Below are 24,856 nucleotides of genomic sequence, written 5' to 3'. Positions count from 1 at the left end.
TGTAAATTAATTTTATATTTAAGCTAAACATAAATGAATGAACTAATTAAAGATGATGAACATGACTGGTGTCACAAGGAGGAAAACGATCAGTTTATTTGTAAGACTGTTGAGTATAAGTCACTTAAAGTTAAAACACACTGCTACAAAAAGTAAATCGAAAGACTACTGGAATGTTGGTTTGTATTTCAAGGGTGTGGAATTCACTAGTGAGGAAGTGATGTTTCAGTTATACAGAGCCTTGGTCAGACCCTACCTGAAGGTACTGCATTGAGTGTTGGTCACCAAACCTCAGGAAAGATATATTGGTTTTGCATGAGATACAGCACAGATTCACCAAAATTATACCAGGGATTAAGGAGTTAAATTATGAGGACAGGTTGTATTAACTTGGCTTGTATTTTCTTGAGTTTGAAAAGGTTGAGAAGTAATCTAATCAAGGTATCTAAAATGATTGCATCAAATCCCCAGAGAAATTATTTCCTCCAGTGTGGAATCTGGAATAAGGGGGCAGAATCTTAATATTAGAGATAGGCCATTTAGTGTGAAATCAGGAAACACTTTTTCCCCCAAAAAGCCATGGGTTCATTGAGATTTTCACGACAGAGACAGATTTTTGTTCAGTAAGCGTAGCAAGGAATAAGGGACAATAGCAGGTAAAATGAAGCTGAGGTACAGACCAGTCACTACCTAACTGAATGGTGGAACAGGCTCAAAGACCTGTATGGCTTACACTTTTGTTCCTATGTTCCTCATCTTAAGCAGAATGCTTAAGGATGATCATAAAAGTCTCTACTTTTTCCCTGCATACTAACCTTGTAAATTATGGCTGGAAGGACCAGCATGAATGCCTCACTAATAATTACCATCTCCAGTGCTTCTTGAGTCAGCCAGTCGATGGTACAATCGAGTAGTGTGGGGCCCTCTCCCTCCAATAAATTTCGACCTTCAATGCAGATGAAATTCGCAAAGTGCACTAGGAAGCCCCACTGTGGATACCATTCACAACTAGAAATTGCTAATTCTCAAGCTCGTACACAATACAGATTCAACATCAATTTTTATTTTGTATATTCAAATTCTGTCCATGTTTGTAGTTGTATGTCCACGATGCTTTAAAGTAACTCTTCCCAAAGGAGAAGCACAATCCAGTTTTATTGTTGTGCAGTATCCAAATACTATTTAACCTTGTGTACTTCGTATCTAAATAATACTTTCTCCGTAGAAAGTCCTGGCTCATAGTGGAGTATGGTTAAATAGGGGCCATCAAATTACCAGGACCTCATCCAAATAGCCATATTTCATGAGAATCTAGCTATTTGACAATTAAATCAGTTAATTTACTACCAACTGCAAAAGCAATAGTTACATACTAAACTGAAAATGTTTCAATTTTTTCAAAAATGAGCTTGCCTATTATACACAGATAATTAGGTGCTATTTGCTACAAAATAAAATACAAACAGTTTTAAAAGCAAAGTACCTTGAAAATGTTCCATCGGTTTCTGTAAACATGGGACTTGCCCAACTTCTTCTGTTGTCTTCATATTTTTCCGCTCGCTTTTTCCTTAGCGGAGCTGGGACGTATGATGCAGGTTTGCTTTTAGTTGGAAGGAATTGGTTGTAGGGCACAACAGGCTTATGCTCAGAAGTGGCGGTCCTGCGAAGTGACATGTCATTTTTAGATCCATCCATTGTCTTGTTGTTTAGGTATTCTGACTCAATGTCACTCCCACCACCTAAACCAAAAGCGAGAGTTGAAGAAAAACAATTTCAAAGTTGATTCTTAAATAGTTCTTCAAACGATACTGTTGAAGCAGGCAGCTTCTAGTTGTGTTTTGCCAATGCCCAACACATGCAGCTCATATAAGTTTCCTTTGGAACATTTCTTCCAAAGGTGCACAGACCACTGACAGCAATCATTCAAGTATTTTTGGAAATCTGTTAATAGACTGTGATAATGTCCTTAGTACATAAATTATTTTCGCCCAAGTGAGAAATGCTTTCAATTCTTTTAATCAGGCAGAACATTCCATAAAGAACAAACAAAATGTAATACTATTCCAATGGTTCTACGTAATCGTCTAGGAGTTTCAGTCCATACTGCACTTAAAAAGTGAAACTCCAGATGAGAAATTCACTGCCCCATCTATGCACCACCATTGACTATATTTTAACTACTAAAAGGTCTATCATTACCAAATTATCTTTCCAAATAGAAGGATAAACAACGATGTGGTTGGCCAATGCGATCTCCTTCCAAAACACATCTATGGCTTAATGCCAACCAGCAAACTCTCCTTACCTTCACTACTACCCTTCAGTATTATGTCCGATGAAAGGCTTGCGAAAGATTTTGACCCAAATGAGTCTAAACTATCAAGTGAGTCGTCCCTTCTGTGCCTGAACTGTGGTGATGTAGGTTCGTTCCGCTCTGTACACCAGATATCACAGTATCCACTATCCCTTCCACTTCGTTTTAAACTACCAGAATTTGCAAGTGCCTGAAAGAAAATTTAAAAATCAGATGTCACAGCAAATGAAAATTCCTATTTCCATCAACTCTTTCCTCTCAATTTAAGATGCAAGACTGATTATCTGAACTAAAATATGTCACAAGCATACTTTGATCCTCTCCACTCCCCTCTTTGGCAATTATATTCTCTTATTCTTGGGTTGAGTCCACACGCCAATCATACGACCAATCCCATTCTGTGGGAAGATGGCAGATGACTTGTTCCCAGGTTTTAGTGGTTTTTGTACTGGCCACTGGGTGGCACACAGGAGCAGTTTAAATTGATCAGGTCTTTAATGTATTGGTGAACTAACCCAACACGCATGTAGCTGTCAAGGTAGCATTTTTTATGACAAAAGATGGTCTCTGTTGAATTGCAATGTCTAAGGCATTAAATACCCTAAATCAGGTGAATAATGGACCATCCTTTCAGTAGTTTTCTCTCATTAACAAATGCAGCAAAAGTAACAAAATAGAGTGAAGAACCACCAAAAAGTACTTTGAATACTGCTTTTAAATGCAACAGGAAACCCCTCCTGCATGACAAAATAGTTGTTTAAAACACTAGTCATGTAGCTGAAACAGCCCTCTGTATACTGCATTTGCTGCTGATCACAAAGCGGTCTCCTCTGCACTGGACAAGCCTAATGCAGATTGGGTGATCGCTTTGCAGAACACGGCCATTCAGTCTGCAATCATGACCCTGAGCTTCTGGTCACTTGCCAATTTAAATCTCCGTCCTATTCCCACTCTGACATCAGCCTCCTAGATTCGCCCAAGGAAGCTTCATGCAAGCTCAAGGAACAGCACCTCATCTTTAGATTAGGCTCTTTGCAGTCTTCAACCATAACCACTGTTGCCATTTTTTTTTTTCAGACAACAGGTGTTGGTACTGAATCCACTGTTGCCATTTACGGCTTGTCTAGACCCATCTTTTGTTTCTTTACATGTCCCATTCCCATCCTCCTTTTGCCTTGTACCACCATCCCTCGTCATTTAATTTCTCCAGCCTTCTACCCTATCACAGACCTTCCCTTTTGTTCTTCACCCATCCTGCCACCTTCCCTGCCTCTGTAATTGCTTAAACCCTATTACATCTGTAACATTTTCCAGTTCTGACGAAGAGTCACAGACCTGAAATGTTAACTCTGTTTCTCTTTCCACAGATGCTGCCTGACCTGCTGAGTATTTCATGCATTTTCTGTTTATGGCCTTGCTGAAAAAATGTCCTAGTCCCCATTGTCAACCTCCATAACCCCAATAATTGGACATTAGTATTATCATCAAGAAGCAAAATCATGTTAACAGTGGGGAAAAAGGCAGAAAGATTTTCTCAAAGTGAAGCCAAGGCTCAGCAGAGGTAGAAAAGATTAATTCCTGTCTGTTTTTTTCTTAAAGGGAACATCGCTAAGTGTCTTCCCTCAACCCAAAAGCACTGGTCAAATCTGAATTATTCTCTCTCTCAACTGTAGTAAATATTATTGAAATGTTCTTCATTCATTCAGCCATACCCAAAGAAGATGCCAAGAAACATGCAAATTGTTGGATTTAGTTGTATTTGTAGCAGTAGTGTCGTAGGGTGTCTTAGACTGCAGTAAGTGTTAACTTACAGATACTATATACACTCTCTGCAAGCCACTTAAGCTAGCTTCCTTCATGCTACTTATCTTCTTCTACTCAAGTCTATCTCATGTAACTGACATATCATTGCTCGTACAGTGGCAGGGGTCTCTCCCATTGTCTTCGGTATTAATCCTTAAAAACCTTATACTACATTACCCCCAAGTCTTTATCTAAGATTTTTCCAAACATATATAAGTTTATGACTCCTCCAATCCTCTCTCTCTCTCCCACGCCCCCACCCGCCCCCCACCACCACCATGGATTACTTTTGTGGAATAGGAATGATATTCCTCCAATTCCTTCCTATGTTCCCTTCATTCGTTCGTATGACATACAATTGCTGATAGTCCTCCTGTTTATGGATTCCTGTACCTTCTTGTTCCAGGTCACATGTCCAAACTTTTTGCCCATTGTTTATTTTGGGTAAGCTTCTCACTTGATATCTCCTATTGTAATTCCGGGTTTGTTTCCTTCTGTAGGAGTTTTCTCTTTCTCAAACTCTCTCATAGTCTTGAGTCTTCAATCCAGGCATTCATTGTTGAGGCAGTACGGGAAACTTTGTTCTTAACTTCCTTCCCATTAGTAATTCTGTTGGTGATAATCTGCACAGCAGTGGCGTTGAATGATAAGCTAGGAGCAAGATAGGAAGATCTTCATTTTTCTTGAGTGAAGATTTTATGGTTCTCACTCCTCGTTCTGCCTCACCATTGGACTGTGGAGACCTCAGTGAGCTCATAAGATGCTGAAAGCCCATCTTCACGGCAAACTGGGTAAAACATTCATTCGCAAACTGTGGTCCGTTGTCTGATAATATTTCATGTGAAGAATTCCATGTGTCACAAAGATATCTGTAAGGATTCCGATAACTACCTTGGTGGTCGTAGAAAGTAATCGTCGTACTTCAATCCACCTGGAAAAGTAGTTGATAATGATATATGACTTTCCACCAAGCATGAATAAATACTGCCTGGCCTCTGCCAAGGACTAGTTGGAAATTGGGTAGTCAACAGCGGTTCACGCTGTTCTGGCCGCTAGATCACACGTGTCTGACAGTTGTTGATCATGGTCTCGATATTCTTAGATATCCCAGGCCACCATACCGAAGACCGCACTTGGTTCTACCCAAATGGGCTTGGTGTAATCGATCTAAGATATCGGATCTCATAGAATTGTCGTTCCTACTTCAGTCGTTGTAAACTAATAAGTCATCAATTAGGGTAAAGTATTTCCCATGCTCGTCGACCGTCTTTGTTCTCCCTCCTGAACATTCTTGTGGCCACCCATGTGTACAATATTGTCCAATGTGAATGCACTCTTCATCATTCTTCAGCGCTTGTCGTAATTCTTGCAACTTCTGTGTGCTTGCTGGCCAACTTTGTGCTATGTGTTGCGAGTATGACTCTGTCACATACAAAATTCACATTTTCCTATGATGGATGATCTACGGTCGCGCTTGACGTCGGCTACCATCTTAATTAACTGCAGTTCTAAGCATGCATTCCTGCTCAGTAAAGAAAATTCTTGATTGTGTAAGACATGTGAGGCCTCTATCAGTTGTCTTTCTTTTCTGAAGAGTTGCTTGGAGTTTGCCTTTTACTCGCAGTTGTGTCCCGCCTGGACCCATGCAAATGTATATGTCGATTGCAGATAATGTCTCTTCACCCAAGGCTCTTGGTCAGTCAATACCATGACGCTAGTCCCTGTGTCAAGCTTAAAATTCGTGAGGTGTTCATTCACCTAGATGTCTGCTGTCCAGAAACCTTGGTCTAAATTACTAATTTCTCCCAAGAACTCTCCTGGTTCTCTTTCTTGTGGGTATTGCTGTACTTGATTCACTGCTGTTTGCAAGGAGGCCTTCTACTTTAAGCGAAGGAATTTTGCTGTGGCACATCTTCCCATAGTGTCCTGTTTTTCCACAAGTAAAACACTCGGCCTTACTTTGGGCACTGCTCTCGGCTATGGGTCTTCTTGGCTCCACAACATTGGCAAGGTTTTCCTATGTCATGTGCCTTCTCCATGGCTTTGGCTTAACCAGTTGGACGGGCATTGGACTCCTTTTTATCGACGACTTGTCTTCAGTTCGTAGGATGCCCCTATTCTGTTTGCCTGTCTTACAATTTGAATGGCCTGTTCCAGTGTAAGGTCTTCCTTGGATTGCAACAGTCTGACCAGAATTCATTGCTATGCTGCCGACTATCCTGTCTCTGATTAGTTCTGATTTTAGTTCGCCATATTCGCAATCTTCTGCCAGGTCATTAATATAGGAGTCTACACAGATTCACCAATCATCTGTGCCCGCTTATTAAATTTGGCTCTTTCCAAGATTTTATTGGTACGCAGATTAAAATATTTATCAAAGGCTTGCAGTACCTCTTCAAATTTATCAGTAGCCTCGTTGATCCCTTGTCGGACAATCACATCGTTCACAATCGCTCCTACTGAATATAAGAGGGTGTTCACTTGTTCCACTTCAGATTTTGTATGGAGTTGCAATGTGATTCCAGACCTTAGGAACCTTTTTCTCCATGATAGCCAATTTTTAATCTGATTGGGTCCCTCTTGATTCTGGAAACGCTCAGGCGTTCCCAATTTTGGATCCATATTGCTTTCTTAATAGACTTTTTAGGGTGTTCCCCTTTCTTTAAGAATTTCACTTTGCTTTTTTTCTAGGCTCAGTTGCCTTAATGGAGGTGTCCCAGCTGTTTGAGAGCTCCCCACTGTTTTTAATGAGCTTTTTAAGGGTTTTCCCCTTTGTTTGAGGAATTCACTTTTTTTTTTCAGGTTTGCTTGCCTTAATGGAGGTCGGGGGCTTCCCATGCTTTTCAGGAGTTCCCGCTTTTCGCCCTTGTATTCAGCCCCTAGTGAAGGATTGGATTTTTCCCCATTTTTTTTTCTTTCCAAGCAGGATGCCTTAAGAAAATCACTGCAAGCTTTTGAAAGGCATTTAAAGCGATCCCCGACCATCGGTGTCATAACTCACCCGATCGCTGGATTCTACTTGCAGGCCATTATGCTTCTGTTCTGTGATGCAGCCCGTATTTCTGTGCTCTGACTCAGCACAGCTGCGGAGTTCTTACAGCCTCTTGTGCATGTAAGTAGTCTTCTTACTGTACCGGGACATTATTTATCTTTAAATTTCTCTGTTGTTCACCTGGTGTTTCTCCCAAAGGTCAGGAGAGCTTCCAAATTCTCCTGGTAGCTTTCACCGTTGTTTTACCGCTGCCACCATATTATGTTTAGTTGTATTTCTATTGTTGGGCATTCTCGAGAAAGTCTTAGATTCCAGTAAAGGTTAACTAACAACTCTATTATTTCCAGTTACTATATTCACTCTTCGCAAACTACCTAAGCTCGCTTCCTTTGTACTGCTATACCTTCTTCTCCTCAAGCCTATCTCATGTGACTGTTACATCATCGCTCGTACATTGGGAGGGGTCTCTCACTGTCTTCAGTATTAACCCTTTACAATCTTATATTACACAAATTTGAATGAAAATAGTAATCTACAACACATGTAGCACTTGCTAATCAAAATCTGCACAACCAGGAGCTAAAGACAAACAGCTTATTACCTGTGATCCTTCAAGTTCTCAGTACCTGGTATAGAGCATTTGATTTCACACGCAAATGTTTATAGATGGATATGATCATCATCCCATCATCTATTTCTCCTTTGCCCTCAATTTTTCTCAACACGGGCTGCAAACTGAATCAGGATAACATACCTCCAGGTTTACACAAGCTTCCGCTCCGTAAACCTGCACAATTTGTAGACACATTCTCAGATTGTTACTCCTAGTCTATTTTTCACTTCGCACAAGACACAAGAGTTCAGCCCTTTCCCACAAGATTTAACCGTTCTAAGTTTCCAAGTCCACCCTGGCTCCACAGTTTACTATTGTTGCATTGTAGCTCACCTTGGTCAGAGTTTGTCCTAGAAGCCCCTCAAATGCTTTCAGGTTGAGGTACGGTCCATTATAGTGAGGCTCATGCTGTGCTCTTCTACCAAGCCAATATATTGTGATCAAAACCTGTAAGTGTACCATTTTCCATTTAAGTATTTGACACAGAAAGATAAGAATGTATGAATAAGAAACATTGTTCAAGTAAATTTATGGAACATGACGTCTTTATATATGTAAGGCCATGCTAGCCTTTACTCTCATTGAATGCACTGAATGGATTCTTTTATAACAAGACTCCATGGGATGCCTTTTAATATGGTACAGGTACCAGGTCAACATGCACACTATTCCTCAGGTCACATTTCTGAGCTTTTCAAAAGACTAAAACTATTATCTACCCTCATTTGTTTCAGTATGGATCCATTTCATCTACTTTTATTAACTTATGAAGATTCAAACACAGACTCATCTGGGGTGGAGGGGGAATAAAATTTGCCCTCCAGCTGCCCCATCAATTTACACAGACTTCTAACTCCCTCCTCTCAATCCCTACCATTATGTAACCCATTGCCCTGCTAAACTATTCCCTTACCTCTACCTTTTGATCTTGTGGTTCCCACTTCCCACTCCTGCTGCTGTTCAGTATAGTCCCCCAATTCCTCTCTCCCAGATGGCAGAGGCTACAAAATTGAGAGCACCTTGCACACAACTAGTCTGGTCATTCAGCACTATATGTGGTTCAGCCAGGTCTAGAGTTACTGTGCGTGTGTCCTCAGCCAAATCCTTCTACTAATCTACCCATCCAGTTAGGTAATGCACTAGAGACCTGGGACTGAACCCAGAGTCTTTCTGATCTAACAACGCGCCACCGTACCATTTAGTCAAAAATGTATCAGAGAGCTCTAAGCTTTTATTTGTCTAAACAAACTTTAGTTCATTGCAAATCAATCTAACAATTTACAGATTCAGAAATGTTTTGGAGCTAAGGGAATGAAAAATAAATTGGTTCTGTGGGGACAGAATAATTGAGATCAAATTCTGTATCATGCTACCATTTCAATGGAGGGGGACATACAGCTTACTGGAACTGCAGATTGGGACTCATTTATGTATTCTTGTTAACTGATCTCTGCAGCAGTAGCCTATGCAGGTCCGAGCTCAGATAAACGCACATTACTGGAGCAAGGTTAAGGAAGCTATGCCCTGACATCCCATGTACTTTGATTGACATGCACATATACATCACCTTTTAAGACAGAAGGTTAGCATGCGAAGAAGAAAAAGATAAATTTTCCTAATACTAGTCTTGGTTTTGGGCAGGGAAGAAAAAGAGGATCTCAACTAGCTTTTGATGTCATTAGAGATCCATCAAACCTTCCTTGAAAATATTGGTAGAAAGTCCAAATGCATAGTACAGTAGAAGTTACAAGATTTACACAGAAGAACTTTCTGTATTGGATATAAATATCAAGAACATAATAAATCAAGTTCTCTTGATAAAATGGAGCTAACTTTTATATATCAACCCCAAAGTATCAAGGCTACAACAACTTGCATTTATATAGCAAAATGTCCCAAGGCGCTTCACAAGAGCATCATCAAACAAAATTTAACAAGCTATATAAGGAGATATTAGGACAGATGACTAAATACAGGGTCAAAGAGGTAGATTTTAAGGAGTGTCTTATAGGAGGAGAGAGGGGTAGAGAGCGCGAGAGATTTTGGAAGGGAGTTCTAGTGCTTAGGGCCCAGGAAGCTGAAGACACAGCCACTAATGGGGGAGCAATTAAAATCAACAATGTGCTACTGGCCCGAGTTGGAGGACAGCAAAGATCTCAGAGGTTGTAGGGCTGGAGAAAGTCACAGAGATAGGGAGAGGCAAGGCCATGGAGGCAATTGAAGGCAAGAAAGAGAAATTTATCATTGCTTTGGTGGACTAGAAGCTAAACTAAGTCAACCAGCACGGGGGTGATGGGTAAACAGGTCTTGATGCGAGTTAGCATATGGGCAGTAGTGTTTTGGATGAGCTCAAGTTTACAGAGAATGCAAGGTGGGAGGGCCAGCCAAGACAGCTTTGGAATAAACAAAGGTATGGATGAGGGTTTTAATAGATGAACTGATAACAGAACAAAACTAAAATTAACATATTTTGAAGTTGCTATATTCTGATCAAGAACAGATATAACAAATCACTGAAGACATATTTTACTACTTATAACTACATCAGAATATTACAAAGCAAATTAATTCAACTGTTACTAAAACAGCATCTGGTCAGAAAGCAAACACCAACTCTTTCATATTTGACACAATACAAATTCAACCAAACTCTAAAGAAGTATAATAGCTATAAGTGAGATTGTCCAATAGCATTAAAGTCATTTAGACAAAATTAGATAACTATACATCCACTCATAATAGAAGCAAAATACTGCGGATGCTGGAAATCTGAAATAAAAACAAGAAATGCTGGAATCACTCAGCAGGTCTGGCAGCATCTGTGGAAAGAGAAGCAGAGTTAACGTTTCGGGTCAGTGACCCTTCATCGGAACTGACAAATATTAGAAAAGTCACAGGTTATAAGCAAGTGAGGTGGGGTGGGGCAAGAGATAACAAAGGAGGTCTAGATTGGACCAGACCACATAGCTGACCAAAAGGTCACGGAGCAAAGGCAAACAATATGTTAATGGTGTGTTGAAAGACAAAGCATTAGTACAGATTAGGTGTTAATACACTGAATATTGAACAGCAGCAAGTGCAAACTTGAAAAAAAACAGTGGGTAAGCAAACTGAACAAACAAAGATGAAATGAAATAAATGCAAAAAAAAGATTGTAAAAAATGTAAAAAAGAATGTTAAAAAAAGGAAGAAAAAATAACTAAAATGAAAGTAAAATGAGGGGCTGTCATGCTCTGAAATTATTGAACTCAATGTTCAGTCCGGCAGGCTGTAGTGTGCCTAATCGGTAAATTGAGTCCGCAAGCAGGACCCCGAGCTTCCGGTTGCTTGCCATTTCAACACTCCCCCCTGCTCTCATGCTCACATCTCTGGCCTGGGATTGCTGCAGTGTTCCAGTGAACATCAACGCAAGCTCGAGGAACAGCATCTCATTTACCGATTAGGCACACTACAGCCTGCCGGACTGAACACTGAGTTCAATAATTTCAGAGCATGACAGCCCCCCATTTTACTTTCATTTTTAGTAATTTTTCTTCCTTTTTTTAAACATTCTTTTTTACATTTTTTACAATCTTTTTTTTGCATTTATTTCATTTCATCTTTGTTTGTTCAGTTTGCTTACCCACTGTTTTTTTTCAGGTTTGCACTTGCTGCTGTTCAATATTCAGTGTATTTACACCTAATCTGTACTAATGCTTTGTCTTTCAACACACCATTAACATATTGTTTGCCTTTGCTCCGTGACCTTTTGGTCAGCTATGTGGCCTGGTCCAATCTAGACCTCCTTTCTTATCTCTTGCCCCACCCCCACCTCACTTGCTTATAACCTGTGACTTTTCTAATATTTGTCAGTTCCGATGAAGGGTCACTGACCCGAAACGTTAACTCTGCTTCTCTTTCCACAGATGCTGCCAGACCTGCTGAGTGATTCCAGCATTTCTTGTTTTTATTTCACTCATAATAGACACTAGTTTCCATTCAGCAGTTGCTTTCTTTATCACAAAACTATTTGAAACAGAATACATTTCTGCTTTGGAAATGATAGGCCATTGAATAATGACAAATCATGCTCCATTGTAGTTTGTTCCTATTAGACAAGTAATTTCAAAATCAATACAGGAGCAAAGAATGTGGCCAAACAAGTACTAATAATTCAGGTCCATGCCACAAGCTTGTACTGCATTATATCCATGACACTGAACTCCAAACATGATTTCGGTTAAATGCATAGCAAGACAAGTGATAACTCTATACTGAAATAATATTGAAAACAAAAATTAAAATTTGAACAGAAATGTATTTTAAAAATATACAAACGTGCAAAACATATAGTGACAGAAAGCACGCTCGAGCTACTAGTAAACAGATCACTTACATTCTTTAGCCTCCTTTGAGTTTCGTCACGCCTGTAGAAGTTAAAATAATCTAGTCAGGATAATTTACTTGAGCAGCTCCAGTTTAAAATGCATTTCACTTAAAATACATACCAATTTTAAACACTTATTAGTCCATCTATAAAGAAGCAACAATACAACTGAGTTCCCTACCCTGACGTTACAAAGGTCAGTTGTATCTGCTGTGAGCAAATGCAAAGCAGCACAGCAATCATTTACCAGAAAGAAATGTTGGCAGGGAACATGTAAAAATCAGTGAATTGCTGTTAGCTGCACACCTCATTTCCTTGAACGAAATGATGAAATTACCTCTGAAGTTAAATCAAGGCGTGCATTATGTTTACCAGCGGAAATTTACACTCAAGTGCCTTTCCAGGTCACTTGCTCAGAACTAGTGTGCATCAATAACTATCTAGATTGCTGATCTAGATGGATGTTGGGATTTTTTGCAGCCAGGAACATGATCATTTTTCAATTATCGCCCAAATCAACACAGTCTGCTGCATTTTGTTTTCATCTCTTCTATTCTCCCTCATCAGCATTTCTTTATTATAAGCATTTCATGAAAAAAAGATACAAGCTAAAAATTCATCTTGTGCAGCTTGGTTTGAAACAAATCTCGATCACGCCTCACACAGCATACAATTACGATATTGCACCTTAGACAATATCTTTTTAAGAAGTCCACATTTCTTAAAAGGGGGCGAAGGAAAGCTGAAAGCAGTCACCCTGGGCTGAATGCAATCTAGAACAAAGAGAACAAAGATAATTACAGCACAGGAACAGGCCCTTCGGCCCTCCAAGCCTGCGCCGATCCAGATCCTCTATCTAAACATGTCGCCTATTTTCTAAGGTTCTGTATCTCTTTTCTTCCTGCCCATTCATGTATCTGTCTAGATACATCTTAAAAGACGCCATCGTGCCCGCATCTACCACCTCCGCTGGCGACGCGTTCCAGGCACCCACCACCCTCTGCGTAAAGAACTTTCCACGCATATCCCCCCTGAACTTTTCCCCTTTCACTTTGAACTCGTGTCCTCTAGTAATTGAATCCCCCACTCTGGGAAAAAGCCTCTTGCTATCCACCCTGTCTATACCTCTCATGATTTTGTACACCTCAATCAGGTCCCCCCTCAACCTCTGTCTTTCTAATGAAAATAATCCTAATCTACTCAACCTCTCTTCATAGTTAGCGCCCTCCATACCAGGCAACATCCTGGTGAACCTCCTCTGCACCCTCTCCAAAGCATCCACATCCTTTTGATAATGTGGCGACCAGAACTGTACGCAGTATTCCAAATGTGGCCGAACCAAAGTCCTATACAACTGTAACATGACCTGCCAACTCTTATACTCAATACCCCGTCCGATGAAGGAAAGCATGCCGTATGCCTTCTTGACCACTCTATTTACCTGCGTTGCCACCTTCAGGGAACAGTGGACCTGAACACCCAAATCTCTCTGGACATCAATTTTCCCCAGGACTTTTCCATTTACTGTATAGTTCACTCTTGAATTGGATCTTCCAAAATGCATCACCTCGCATTTGCCCTGATTGAACTCCATCTGCCATTTCTCTGCCCAACTCTCCAGTCTATCTATATTCTGCTGTATTCTCTGACAGTCCCCTTCACTATCTGCTACTCCACCAATCTTAGTGTCGTCTGCAAACTTGCTAATCAGTCCACCTATACTTTCCTCCAAATCATTAATGTATATCACAAACAACAGTGGTCCCAGCACGGATCCCTGTGGAACACCACTGGTCACACGTCTCCATTTTGAGAAACTCCCTTCTACTGCTACTCGCTGTCTCCTGTTGCCCAGCCAGTTCTTTATCCATCTAGCTAGTACACCTTGGACCCCATGCGCCTTCACTTTCTCCATCAGCCTGCCATGGGGAACCTTATCAAACACCTTACTGAAGTCCATGTATATGACATCGACAGCCCTTCCCTCATCAATCAACTTTGTCACTTCCTCAAAGAATTCTATTAAGTTGGTAAGACATGACCTTCCCTGCACAAAACCATGTTGCCTATCACTGATAAGCCCATTTTCTTCCAAATGGGAATAGATCCTATCCCTCAGTATCTTCTCCAGCAGCTTCCCTACCACTGACGTCAGGCTCACCGGTCTATAATTACCTGGATTATCCCTGCTACCCTTCTTAAACAAGGGGACAACATTAGCAATTCTCCAGTCCTCCGGGACCTTACCCGTGTTTAAGGATGCTGCAAAGATATCTGTTAAGGCCCCAGCTATTTCCTCTCTCGCTTCCCTCAGTAACCTGGGATAGATCCCATCCGGACCTGGGGACTTGTCCACCTTAATGCCCTTTAGAATACCCAACACTTCCTCCCTCCTTATGCCGACTTGACCTAGAGTAATCAAACATCTGTTCCTAACCTCAACATCCGTCATGTCCCTCTCCTCGGTGAATACCGATGCAAAGTACTCGTTTAGAATCTCACCCATTTTCTCTGAGTCCAAGCATAATATTCCTCCTTTGTCCTTTAGTGGGCCAATCCTTTCTCTTGTTACCCTCTTTCTCCTTATATATGAATAAAAGGCTTTGGGATTTTCTTTAACCCTGTTTGCTAAAGTCTAGTGCCACCTTAGTCTGTTCAAGAGTGTTACGAGATCTGTGACTCACTTCCTCCCAACTGGGCAATGACTTAGAAAGGGAAGAAAACTGATTATGCCTCAAAAACAAAGGAGTTCTGACTCAGGGAAGTTCTGAAGACTGACCATGATGAATGAATCCAGAATACAGGCTATTTTGGCCCAATCAATTCCATTTCACTGTCAGTCCAAACACCACCACCAAAACAACAAATAACACATCCAAAATAAACTTGCCAAACAGTATTCACCAATTAGATAAAATGTCCAAAAGGCATAAATTGGTGTTGTTGAATAGCTTGATTTTTAAAGCAATCCCTCCCTGTGGCAAGGCACAACATGCACTTAATATTATTCTGCATAACAAAGCCATCTCAGAAAGAATGGAGAAGGGAAATGGACAGAGTGAAATGGAAGAGCAGGTAGAATGGAATGAGAGGTTGAGGCCAGAAGTGCTGGAGAGAACATTTTGAGAAGGTTTTTGATGGCAAGGAGAGGGGAAGGTAGGTGGAGTGACATTGAGAAAGGGTTCCAGAGGGTAGGGGCAGGATGGCTGAAAGAGCTGCAACCAATGATGAAACGAGAATAGTGAACAAGGAAGAGAACAGCATCAGAGTGGGGAGTGGAACATAGGACTGAAAGAGGTTGCTGAGGTAGGGTGGTCAAGACTATGGCGACATTTGAAGGCAAAGATAAGGCCAGGATTTTACGTTGGGTAGGAGGCCTCGCCCACCGGCTGGAAAGTTGTAAGCGAGCCCACCTCTGCTGGGCCTGTGGTGTCAGGCTGGGATGTTTCGCTCCCCAGGCCCTTAATTGGTCTTGGGCGGGACTTCCACCTCCTTGAGGCAAGAACTCCTGCCTAATGGAGCTAACAGCTAATCAGCGGGCCGGCAGCTCGGATTCCCAGCAGTGCCACCTGAAGCGGTGGCCACTGCTGGGACTACACTCAGCTATCGGAGTCAACAGAAAGGACTGCTCCGGAACAAAGGTAGGCTTTTAGGGCCTCGTTGGGGACAATCGGCCGGGCCCCGGCGAGGCAAGGGGGTAGACCTCCGTGGGGCACAGGGAGCCAATCATGAGGGCCCCACCCCCAGCCTGCCAGGCAGCTGCCTGGTTTTACCAGGCATGGTTCTTGAGCCTTTTGCCATCCGACCACTGAGGGTAAAATACCCACGGTGGCAGGAGGAGGCCCTTAAGTGCCAGTAAATCGGCCACTCAAGGACCTTGACTGTCCTGGAGTGGGTGGGCTGTTTCTTGCCGCCACGCCGCAAAAAATTGCAGCAGAGGCAGGAGGGGGTTGGGAACGGGCACCACCCACCCCACCTCCCCTGCCTCCCACTCAATTCTATGTCCCCCTCCCCCCAGTAAAATTCCAGCCAACAACTTTGAAATTGATTCCAGTCGATGCAGGAAATAATGGAGTTTAATGAGAACTAGGGTTTGGAAATCAGGGCTTTGGATGGATAAGCATACAGTAAGCAACGTTTTGAATAACTTACAATTTATGGAGGATGAAAGCAGAGAGACCAGTCAGCAGATCACAGTTGTCGAGTCTTAAGGTACTAAAGGCATGGATTAGAATCACGGCAGCACTTGGAGAAGAGGTACATTGGGGGCGAGCAATGCTTTGAAGGTGGAAGGCAGGCAAAGCCTGTTTGCCAAAAGGATGTGGGGGAAAAATTTAGCCCTGGATCAAGCAACATGCAAAAAATTCCCACCATTGGACTTAGGTCATGTTGGCAGTCAGGAAGATTGATATAGTTAAGATAAAATAGAAATAAGAGCTGGTAACGGTCAGAAAAGTGGCTTCAGTTTACCTACATTGAGCTGGAGGAAATTTTGATTAATCCAAGGACTTGAGACTGAATTTTTAGGACCCTTTGTGGGGGCAAGCACAGAGATAAACGGCCGTAAAATTTCACCCGCAAGGGGCAGGTAGCTAATTGAGGCTGTCAAAAGACCTATTAAGGCCTGCTGTCAGCGACTGACTGGAATTTTCCAGTGAGCCTCCATGTGGCAGACCAGGGGACCAGTGCTCCAGGCAGGCTTCAAGACCCTCCCCACCTGCCTGGCTTCAGCTGCAGCCACCTGTAGAGAGGTCCCCTCCACAATGGTGGCCTGGCTGTTAAGGGCATTTATGTTTAACATGTTACAAAGTTGGAGAGAGGGTGCCTCCAGCTTGGAGTGCCCTCTCTTTTACTTACCTAAAAAGACAGCCTGCTGCGTCTTCAGTGCTGGAGGGCCTCCTATTGGTGTTAGAAGTGCGCACTTCTAACCCCCATTTGATTCTGACATTGGGGTCCTGAAGCCAGTGGGGAAAATCTTGCCCTTGATATCGGATAGGCAGTTGATGAGTTAAGCAATGGCAAACAACTGAAAAGGTCAAGCTAATCAGCATTTGCTTGTTACCTGACATGGTGCTTTCAGTTGAGATCACTAAGAAGTGCATACAGGCCAAGAAGAAAAGTAGACCAACAATAGAGAATTAGGGAACCATTTATGGAAACAATGAGGGCAATAAAGGAGACACCATTGAAAAGCGAACAATGGCTTTGTTGGGACAAGCACAAATGGAATGAGGAAAAAGCAAGTAGAGACTGGATGGACAGTTTGGAAGAAGAGAGGAGCAAGGAGTTGGAGAGGAAACAGAGATAGAGAGAGGTGCAGATAGCTTTGATTTATTTGGGCAGAGTAGATAATTGAGTAGAAGAACTGGAATTTGAAGGCAAAATGGCCAAGATGAAATCTGGGGACGATAGCCACATCAGTATTGTGGCAGGAGATATGGTATTGGCTGGGGAAGGTAATAGATGAAAGGAAAAAATTTGCTATTGATAAGCCAAGACTTTCAAGAACTCTACAGGATGCCATCCTCAAAAACAGCAGGAGTAATGGAAATTCTTAACTATAGAATTAAGTGTTGAGTTATTGATTATGCAAAATATATTTTAAGCATGATTTAACTTCTACAATTTTTCAGCCCCTATGCAACTAGCAATAGGAAGTTTTATTTTTGTGATTTTATTTTGCCTTCAAGGTGAGGAACATTAGTATCTTGAAATGGCATATTCCCATTTCAGGTACCAACATCAATATTAAGGGTTGCAGGCTGGCTTTAACAGATTTTGAAGACGGGTGAAATTCCCTCTGGACCTGAAGAAAGCATTCCCATTGAGATTTTCCATTTCCTAGGCTCTCTGACCTAAATTGCTAGTTGGTAGAAAATTGGGGCAGTTTTGTACTGTAGGTCCATGCAAATCAGGAATGGGGTTGGTCCTGCTGAAACTAGTTGTCCACATGTGGGACAGACAGGCAGGACTTTCATACCATCATTTGTAGCTGTGCTCAATTCAGCTGCTACAAGTGAAAGACGATTTTTTTTAAAAATGTACCATCATATAGTTCATCAATAAATAATTCGTAAATAGCATGGAGTAACTGATCAGAGCTGATCAGAAGGTGGTCTCCTCTGGCAGAAAGCCAGAAATGTATTTCACCTTAAAGTAAATTTCTAATATATGAACTATGATGTCTAACTTGTACCAGAAGCAAAGATTTCAGGTATTTATTGTGATTCTCAGGCAATGAATCAATGTGTACATTAGGCACTAATCTGTGGCCAATATTTTTCAGAAATTATGACTATTTTGGGTTTTAGTTAAATTTTCAATTTTGGGCATGTGTTCAGCATAAAACCCAGACAATGCACACATTTCGTGTAGACCATCATTACAGTTTTGGACTTGTAGTGAACTGTCTTCCCTCAGCAATGTAACAACAGTTCCTATAGATGCATGTTCTCTTGAAAGCCAGACACCCTTTTTTTTTTTGAACACATTGTTTTCACAGAAGGTCATGAGTAACTAATCCACTTGTTCTGTTTAATCAATTTAACATAACCATACTGCCAAAATTATTTGAATATATGGCAGATATTGCCACATAATTCAGACTAAAGATATTTCTTTTAATAAATACATTGTAGTATGAACTGCAAATACTTAAAATTCAGTGCGCATATAAACAAATAGGGAAGTCTCTCATGTGGAAATCTATAACAGGTGAACTACTGTCAGAAATGGCTTCAGAATGAAAAGAATACTTTTTAATGAACAGCAATAAACATTTTACTCTGAACTGCAATTTTCAACCCATTTTGTCTTCTGACAATTCTTTGGTAGAAGCTGGTTTCTTCGAACTTTTCCTTCAAATAGGGAAGGAATGAATCTTTTTTTATGACCAAATTTCTAAACTGTTTTCTCAAGCACCTCCTTTTAAATGCATCAGGTAAAAACATCACTTCTGTTAACTCCTTGTGTGCAAGCATTCTCAGACTAAATTAATGATACTTAAATTTACATATAAATAATTAAAATACATAGGTCACAAAGACAATAGTTCAAAGGACATGACCACTTTGCAAATCTATCATGCAAAATCATACTATACAATAGAACAAACCACTTTTCCCACATCAAAGTAGTGATGCAACTAATTAGATCAGGTAAACCACTTTGATCTTTTAAGTAAATTAAGCCAACATTTCAAATACCAAGTACTTTTAAAGCCCCTTTAGCATAATGAAATGTTGCAAGTGCTTCACTGCGGTACTAAAGAGTCTGAAAATGAAAAAGGGTGTTGGCCAATGGCTAGATCAAAGAGGTAGGGTCTGAGGAAGTTTTTGCAGGAGCAACAAGAAGTAACCAGGCAGAAAGCACACTCCAAGTTCCAGAAATACTTACTGAGGGACACACTAAAGCTTGGCGAAGCCACCACAAAGGCTCAATGGGAAAAGGCCAGTGTCTAAGGCCCTCCTGCCATAGTAGACCGTGGGGCTGTAACCTGTGTAAAATCCCTTGGGCCGTATTTTTGAAATTAAATGCATATTGCAAATATAACCTGTAATTCTAAGTGTAGTGAGACACCTCGGAGCATCACATATTATATTGAAAGAAATTGCACTGGACTTTATGTTGAATTAGAACAGTCATGCAATGTACTTCCATAAATTTTATGAACAAATATATTATTGAAAAAAATGTGCTTAACATAGCATGGGGGAAAGTTATGGGTACTTGTACACAAGTACAATGAAGGTTTACCTCAGTCTTGGGGCTGAATTTAGCGAGCCAGTCATGGGTCCCGGCACAGTTCCCATTAGTCTCATGAGTGGTCAGCCCACCGCGATCACATGGCAGTGACCACTTTACACAATGGAAGCCAATCATGCAGCAGGATGTGAGATACCGAATATGGCGCCGAATGAGTCCTGTTCAGGTGCTGGCGCCATATTTAAAGCCCTGCCAGCCCTGCTTGCATTCGCTACTGACACCGGTGTGACTGATACACCACCCCCTGGAGAAGAACCCCGCAGAATGGCTGAGGCAAGACACAGGGAGGCCCCATGGTTAAGCAATGCCTCCTTTGAGATTCTTCCCCCAAGCAGGAAGGGAAGGGCGGGAGGTCCTCTTCCCCAACGATGGCAAGACGATGTCCTCCCACCTGACCAAGCAAGTCTGGATGGAGATCGCTGAGGAGGTTAGCAGCCGTGGGGTCACCCACCGCCCCAGACATGGGTACAATGCCATAAGAGGGTCAACAACCTCCTTCATTCTGCCAAGATGACTGCTCCGTAACACACTCACTTTTAGGGATTACAAGTGTCTATGCAGGAGGAAGCAGGACATAGGGAGGGAGGCACTACAACTGCGCTGGCAGAGAGAGCTAGGCATCACCTCATCCTGAGAGATGCACGGCTGCATTTTGGCCACAGGCCACCTTCTTTCACAGCTCACACCTATTAACTTCCAAGAGCGGATGGGAGCATGAACTTTAATGGAGACCCCAATAGGGGACGATGGGCTGATGGTAGCAGAACTGCCATGTAGCTCTCTCTGCAAAGTATGACAAACTCCCTCTTTCTACTTGCAGGACAATAGGGCGCATAAAAGCAGGGAAACAGCCCGGAATGCTGGACGCTCCCAGATCTTCACTCTGCAAGTGGAAAGAGGGAGATAGTCATATTTTGCAGAGAGATCTCCCTCTGCCATCACCGTTGCAGTGCCTTTCTCTCCAGCAGAAGAGGAGGCACTAGAATCAGTGGGGACCCAGGGCAGCCGCTCCATATCCGATGGAGAGACTGGAGTCTCTGCACAAGAAAGCGAAGATAGCCTTCCATCGACATGCAGTTTACTTCTGGAGACCTACATCACATATGGTTGGCATGACGAAATCTGCACAACCTAACCCACACGTTTGTGTTCTCTCATGCAGGTTGGCGCCCACAGGAAACTCAAGCAGAAGGGGGATGACCATCAAACTCTGAGGAGGAGGAGCAATCAGAGGAAGCATCATCCCATGACTCTCCTGCACATTCCACCAGCACAGATACTTTCACCTTTGTGGGTTTCTGCTCACCTGTAGAATCAGGATCACAAGCTGGTGAAAGCATCGCACATGCGCCCGGGCAGCTGGCAGAGGCTGAGACAACCGAGCCCTCTGACAGTCGGAAGACTGTGGGAGGCTGATGACGAGACTCTGGTTTCGACAGCACAGGGCATGCTGGAGCTGCAGAGAGAGGTAAGGCAACATCTGGTGGAGATGCCAGAGGCCATGTGGAGCCATGAGCGGATGATGGAGGAGTCCATCCATGCCATGACTGCTGGTATGCCTCAGGCATGTGAGCACATGGCTTCTTCTATCAAGAGGTTGGCAACCCTTATGGAGAGCCAAATCCCACAAACATACACAGAAACATAGAAAATAAAGCAGGAGTAGGCACTTCAGGCCTGCTCCGTCACTCCCACAAGATCATGGCTGATCATCTAATTCAGTACCCTGTTCCCGCTTTCTCCCCATATCCCTTGATCCCTTTGGCATTAATATTTCTATCTCCTTCTTGAATATATTCAATGACTTGGCCTCCACTGCCTCCTGCGGTAGAGAATTCCACAGGTTCATCACCCTCTGAGTGAAGAAGTTTCTCCTCATCTCGGTTCAAAATGGCATACCACGTATCCTGAGACTTTGACCCCTGGTTCTGGACTCCCCAACCATCGGGAACATCTTCCCTGCATTTAGCCTGTCTAGTCCTGTTAGAATTTTATCAGTTTCAATGAGATCCCCTCTCATTCTTCTAAACTCTCGTGAATATAGGTCTAATTGACCCAATCTCTCTTCATATGTCAGTCCTGCCATCCCAGGAATCAGCCTAGTAAATCTTCTTTGCACTCCCTCTATGACAAGAACATCCTTCCTCAGATAAGGAGACTAAAACTGCACACAATACTCCAGATGTGGTCTCACCAAGGCCCTGTATAACTGCAGTAAGACATCCTTGCTCCTGTACTCAAATCCTCTTGTAATAAAGGCCAACATACCATTCGCCTTCCTAACTGCTTGCTGCACCTGAATGCTTGCTTTCAGCGACTGATGTACAAGGACACCCAGGTCTCGTTGTACCTCCCCCTTTCCCAATCTATCACTATTCAGATAATAATCTGGGGAAAGCATAGTGGGGAAAGTCTTTGCTCGAGTCGCGCTGAACAGGCTCCAGAAGCTGGCCGAGCGCGTCTACCCTGAGGCACAGTGTGGCTTTCGTGCAGAGAGATCGACCGTTGACATGCTGTTCTCCCTTCGTCAGATACAGGAGAAATGCCGTGAACAACAGATGCCCCTCTGCATTGCTTTCATTGATCTCACCAAAGCCTTTGACCTCGTCAGCAGACGTGGTCTCTTCAGACTACTAGAAAAGATCGGATGTCCACCAAAGCTACTAAGTATCATTACCTCATTCCATGACAATATGAAAGGCACAATTCAACATGTTGGCTCCTCATCAGACCCCTTTCCTATCCTGAGTGGCGTGAAACAGGGCTGTGTTCTCGCACCCACACTTTTTAGGATTTTCTTCTCCCTGCTGCTTTCACATGCGTTCAAGTCCTCTGAAGAAGGAATTTTCCTCCACACAAGATCAGGGGGCAGGTTGTTCAACTTTGCCCGTCTAAGAGCGAAGTCCAAAGTACGGAAAGTCCTCATCAGGGAACTCCTCTTTGCTGACGATGCTGTTTTAACATCTCACACTGAAGAGTGCCTGCAGAGTCTCATCGACAGGTTTGCAGCTGCCTGCAATGAATTTGGCCTAACCTAATGCTCCATCCATCAATATTGGCGACCACGCTCTGGAAGTGGTTCAAGAGTTCACCTACCTAGGCTCAACTATCACCAGTAACCTGTCTCTAGATGCAGAAATCAACAAGCGCATGGGTAAGGCTTCCACTGCTATGTCCAGACTGGCCAAGAGAGTGTGGGAAAATGGCGCACTGACACGGAACACAAAAGTCCGAGTGTATCAGGCCTGTGTCCTCAGTACCTTGCTCTGTGGCAGCGAGGCCTGGACAACGTATGCCAGCCAAGAGCGACGTCTCAATTCATTCCATCTTCGCTGCCTCCGGAGAATACTTGGCATCAGGTGGCAGGACCGTAACTCCAACACAGAAGTCCTCGAGGCGGCCAACATCCCCAGCTTATACACACTACTGAGTCAGCGGCGCTTGAGATGGCTTGGCCATGTGAGCCGCATGGAAGATGGCAGGATCCCCAAAGACACATTGTACAGCGAGCTCGCCACTGGTATCAGACCCACCGGCCGTCCACGTCTCCGCTTTAAAGACAACTGCAAACGCGACATGAAATCCTGTGACATTGATCACAAGTCATGGGAGTCAGTTGCCAGCGTTCGCCAGAGCTGGCGGGCAGCCATAAAGACAGGGCTAAAATGTGGCGAGTCGAAGAGACTTAGTAGTTGGCAGGAAAAAAGACAGAGGCGCAAGGGGAGAGCCAACTGTGCAACAGCCCCGACAAACAAATTTCTCTGCAGCACCTGTGGAAGAGCCTGTCACTCTAGAATTGGCCTTTATAGCCACTCCAGGCGCTGCTTCACAAACCACTGACCACCTCCAGGCGCGTATCCATTGTCTCTCGAGATAAGGAGGCCCAAAAGAACTATTCAGATAATAATCTGCCTTTTTGTTTTTAAAACCAAAGTGGATAACCTCACATTTATCCACGTTATACTGCATCTGGCATGCATTTGCCCACTAACTCAACTTGTCCAAATCACATTGAAGCCTGTTTGCAACCTCCTCACAGCTCACATTTCCCCCCAGCTTTGTGTCATCTGCACACCATTGCCTTGGCCATGAGCTCCATGCAGCAGTGGCATGGTGAGAGACGGACGAGGCGCCTGGAGTCTTCTCCTGCTCCTCCTCCTTCTCTGGTGAGCAGGTCGGTTTAAGTGAGCCTTTGAGCAAGACAGGCTGACCGCCACAGCTGAGGCTCTCCTCAGGGTTCTCCAAGTGTGGACACCAGCTCCTCAACCCCTCTGCCAGTGAGCCCAGCGGCGACGCCCGAGGAGAGTCCTGCACCTGTGCAGGAAACCTTCAGGCAGCCGGGACCCTCCAGGCCTCAGGCAGCAGAAGGACAGCTAATGAAGTCAGCACAGGCCAAGGGTCAGCCTGGTCAGTGTTGTGTTTCTCTTTTGTTAACACAAATACACCAATCACGTGAGGAAGACAGTCAACTATAATAAGTGGGTTCTTTATTTGAAGATATGAAACTATGCACAATAACTTGGAGGTTCACTGACATGTCTGGTCACTCTGACTACTCCTAACTTCTGCTCGATGATTACATGAGTATGTATATCATATCCCGTCTGGTGATGGACATCAGTTTTAGACACACCCCTTAAAGATACACCACAGGTCAGCAGCCTGCCTACAGCCTAGCTGCTAGTGATGGGTTCACACCTTGTAGAGACAATTGTAAATATATAAAGAAAACCATATAGATGCACCTGGGGGTTCAAGGGTGTTTGAAATGTGACATTTGCTTCATCATATAAAGTTCTTTTGTTCAATTAACCTTCATTGTGTAAAAGTGATTATTCTATCATGCATTAATTGTAAGTTCCTGACTCCCTCAGTGAAATGCCAATGTAGGCACAGCCTTCATTTAAATAGGATCTCCCATGGGCACAGCATGTGGTTCAGCTGGGCGCTAGGCACGGAAGACAAACAGAAAGGAGGAGACAGACTGTATGCATCGAGGTGAGC

The 24,856-nt window shown here is 43.0% G+C and overlaps 1 protein-coding gene across 11 annotated transcripts in view; it reads right to left on the bottom strand.

Moving 5' to 3' along the window:
* lmo7a (LIM domain 7a) overlaps nt 1-24,856 on the bottom strand; it is a 245,078-nt gene that overhangs the window by 65,180 nt on the left and 155,042 nt on the right. For all 11 annotated transcript variants that reach the window (XM_068034330.1, XM_068034327.1, XM_068034332.1 and 8 more), the window contains exons 6-9: nt 12,098-12,128; nt 8,056-8,169; nt 2,306-2,504; nt 1,484-1,739 (exon numbers count right to left, since the gene is read on the bottom strand). In XM_068034330.1, the coding sequence (XP_067890431.1) occupies nt 1,484-1,739; nt 2,306-2,504; nt 8,056-8,169; nt 12,098-12,128 (600 nt within the window). The remainder of the gene's footprint in view (nt 1-1,483; nt 1,740-2,305; nt 2,505-8,055; nt 8,170-12,097; nt 12,129-24,856) is intronic.

Source organism: Heterodontus francisci, chromosome 6 (assembly GCF_036365525.1).
Source record: "Heterodontus francisci isolate sHetFra1 chromosome 6, sHetFra1.hap1, whole genome shotgun sequence".
NCBI lineage: Eukaryota > Metazoa > Chordata > Chondrichthyes > Heterodontiformes > Heterodontidae > Heterodontus > Heterodontus francisci.
Note: the sequence above shows the minus strand (reverse complement) of the source record. Positions and strands in the feature narration are given on the sequence as shown.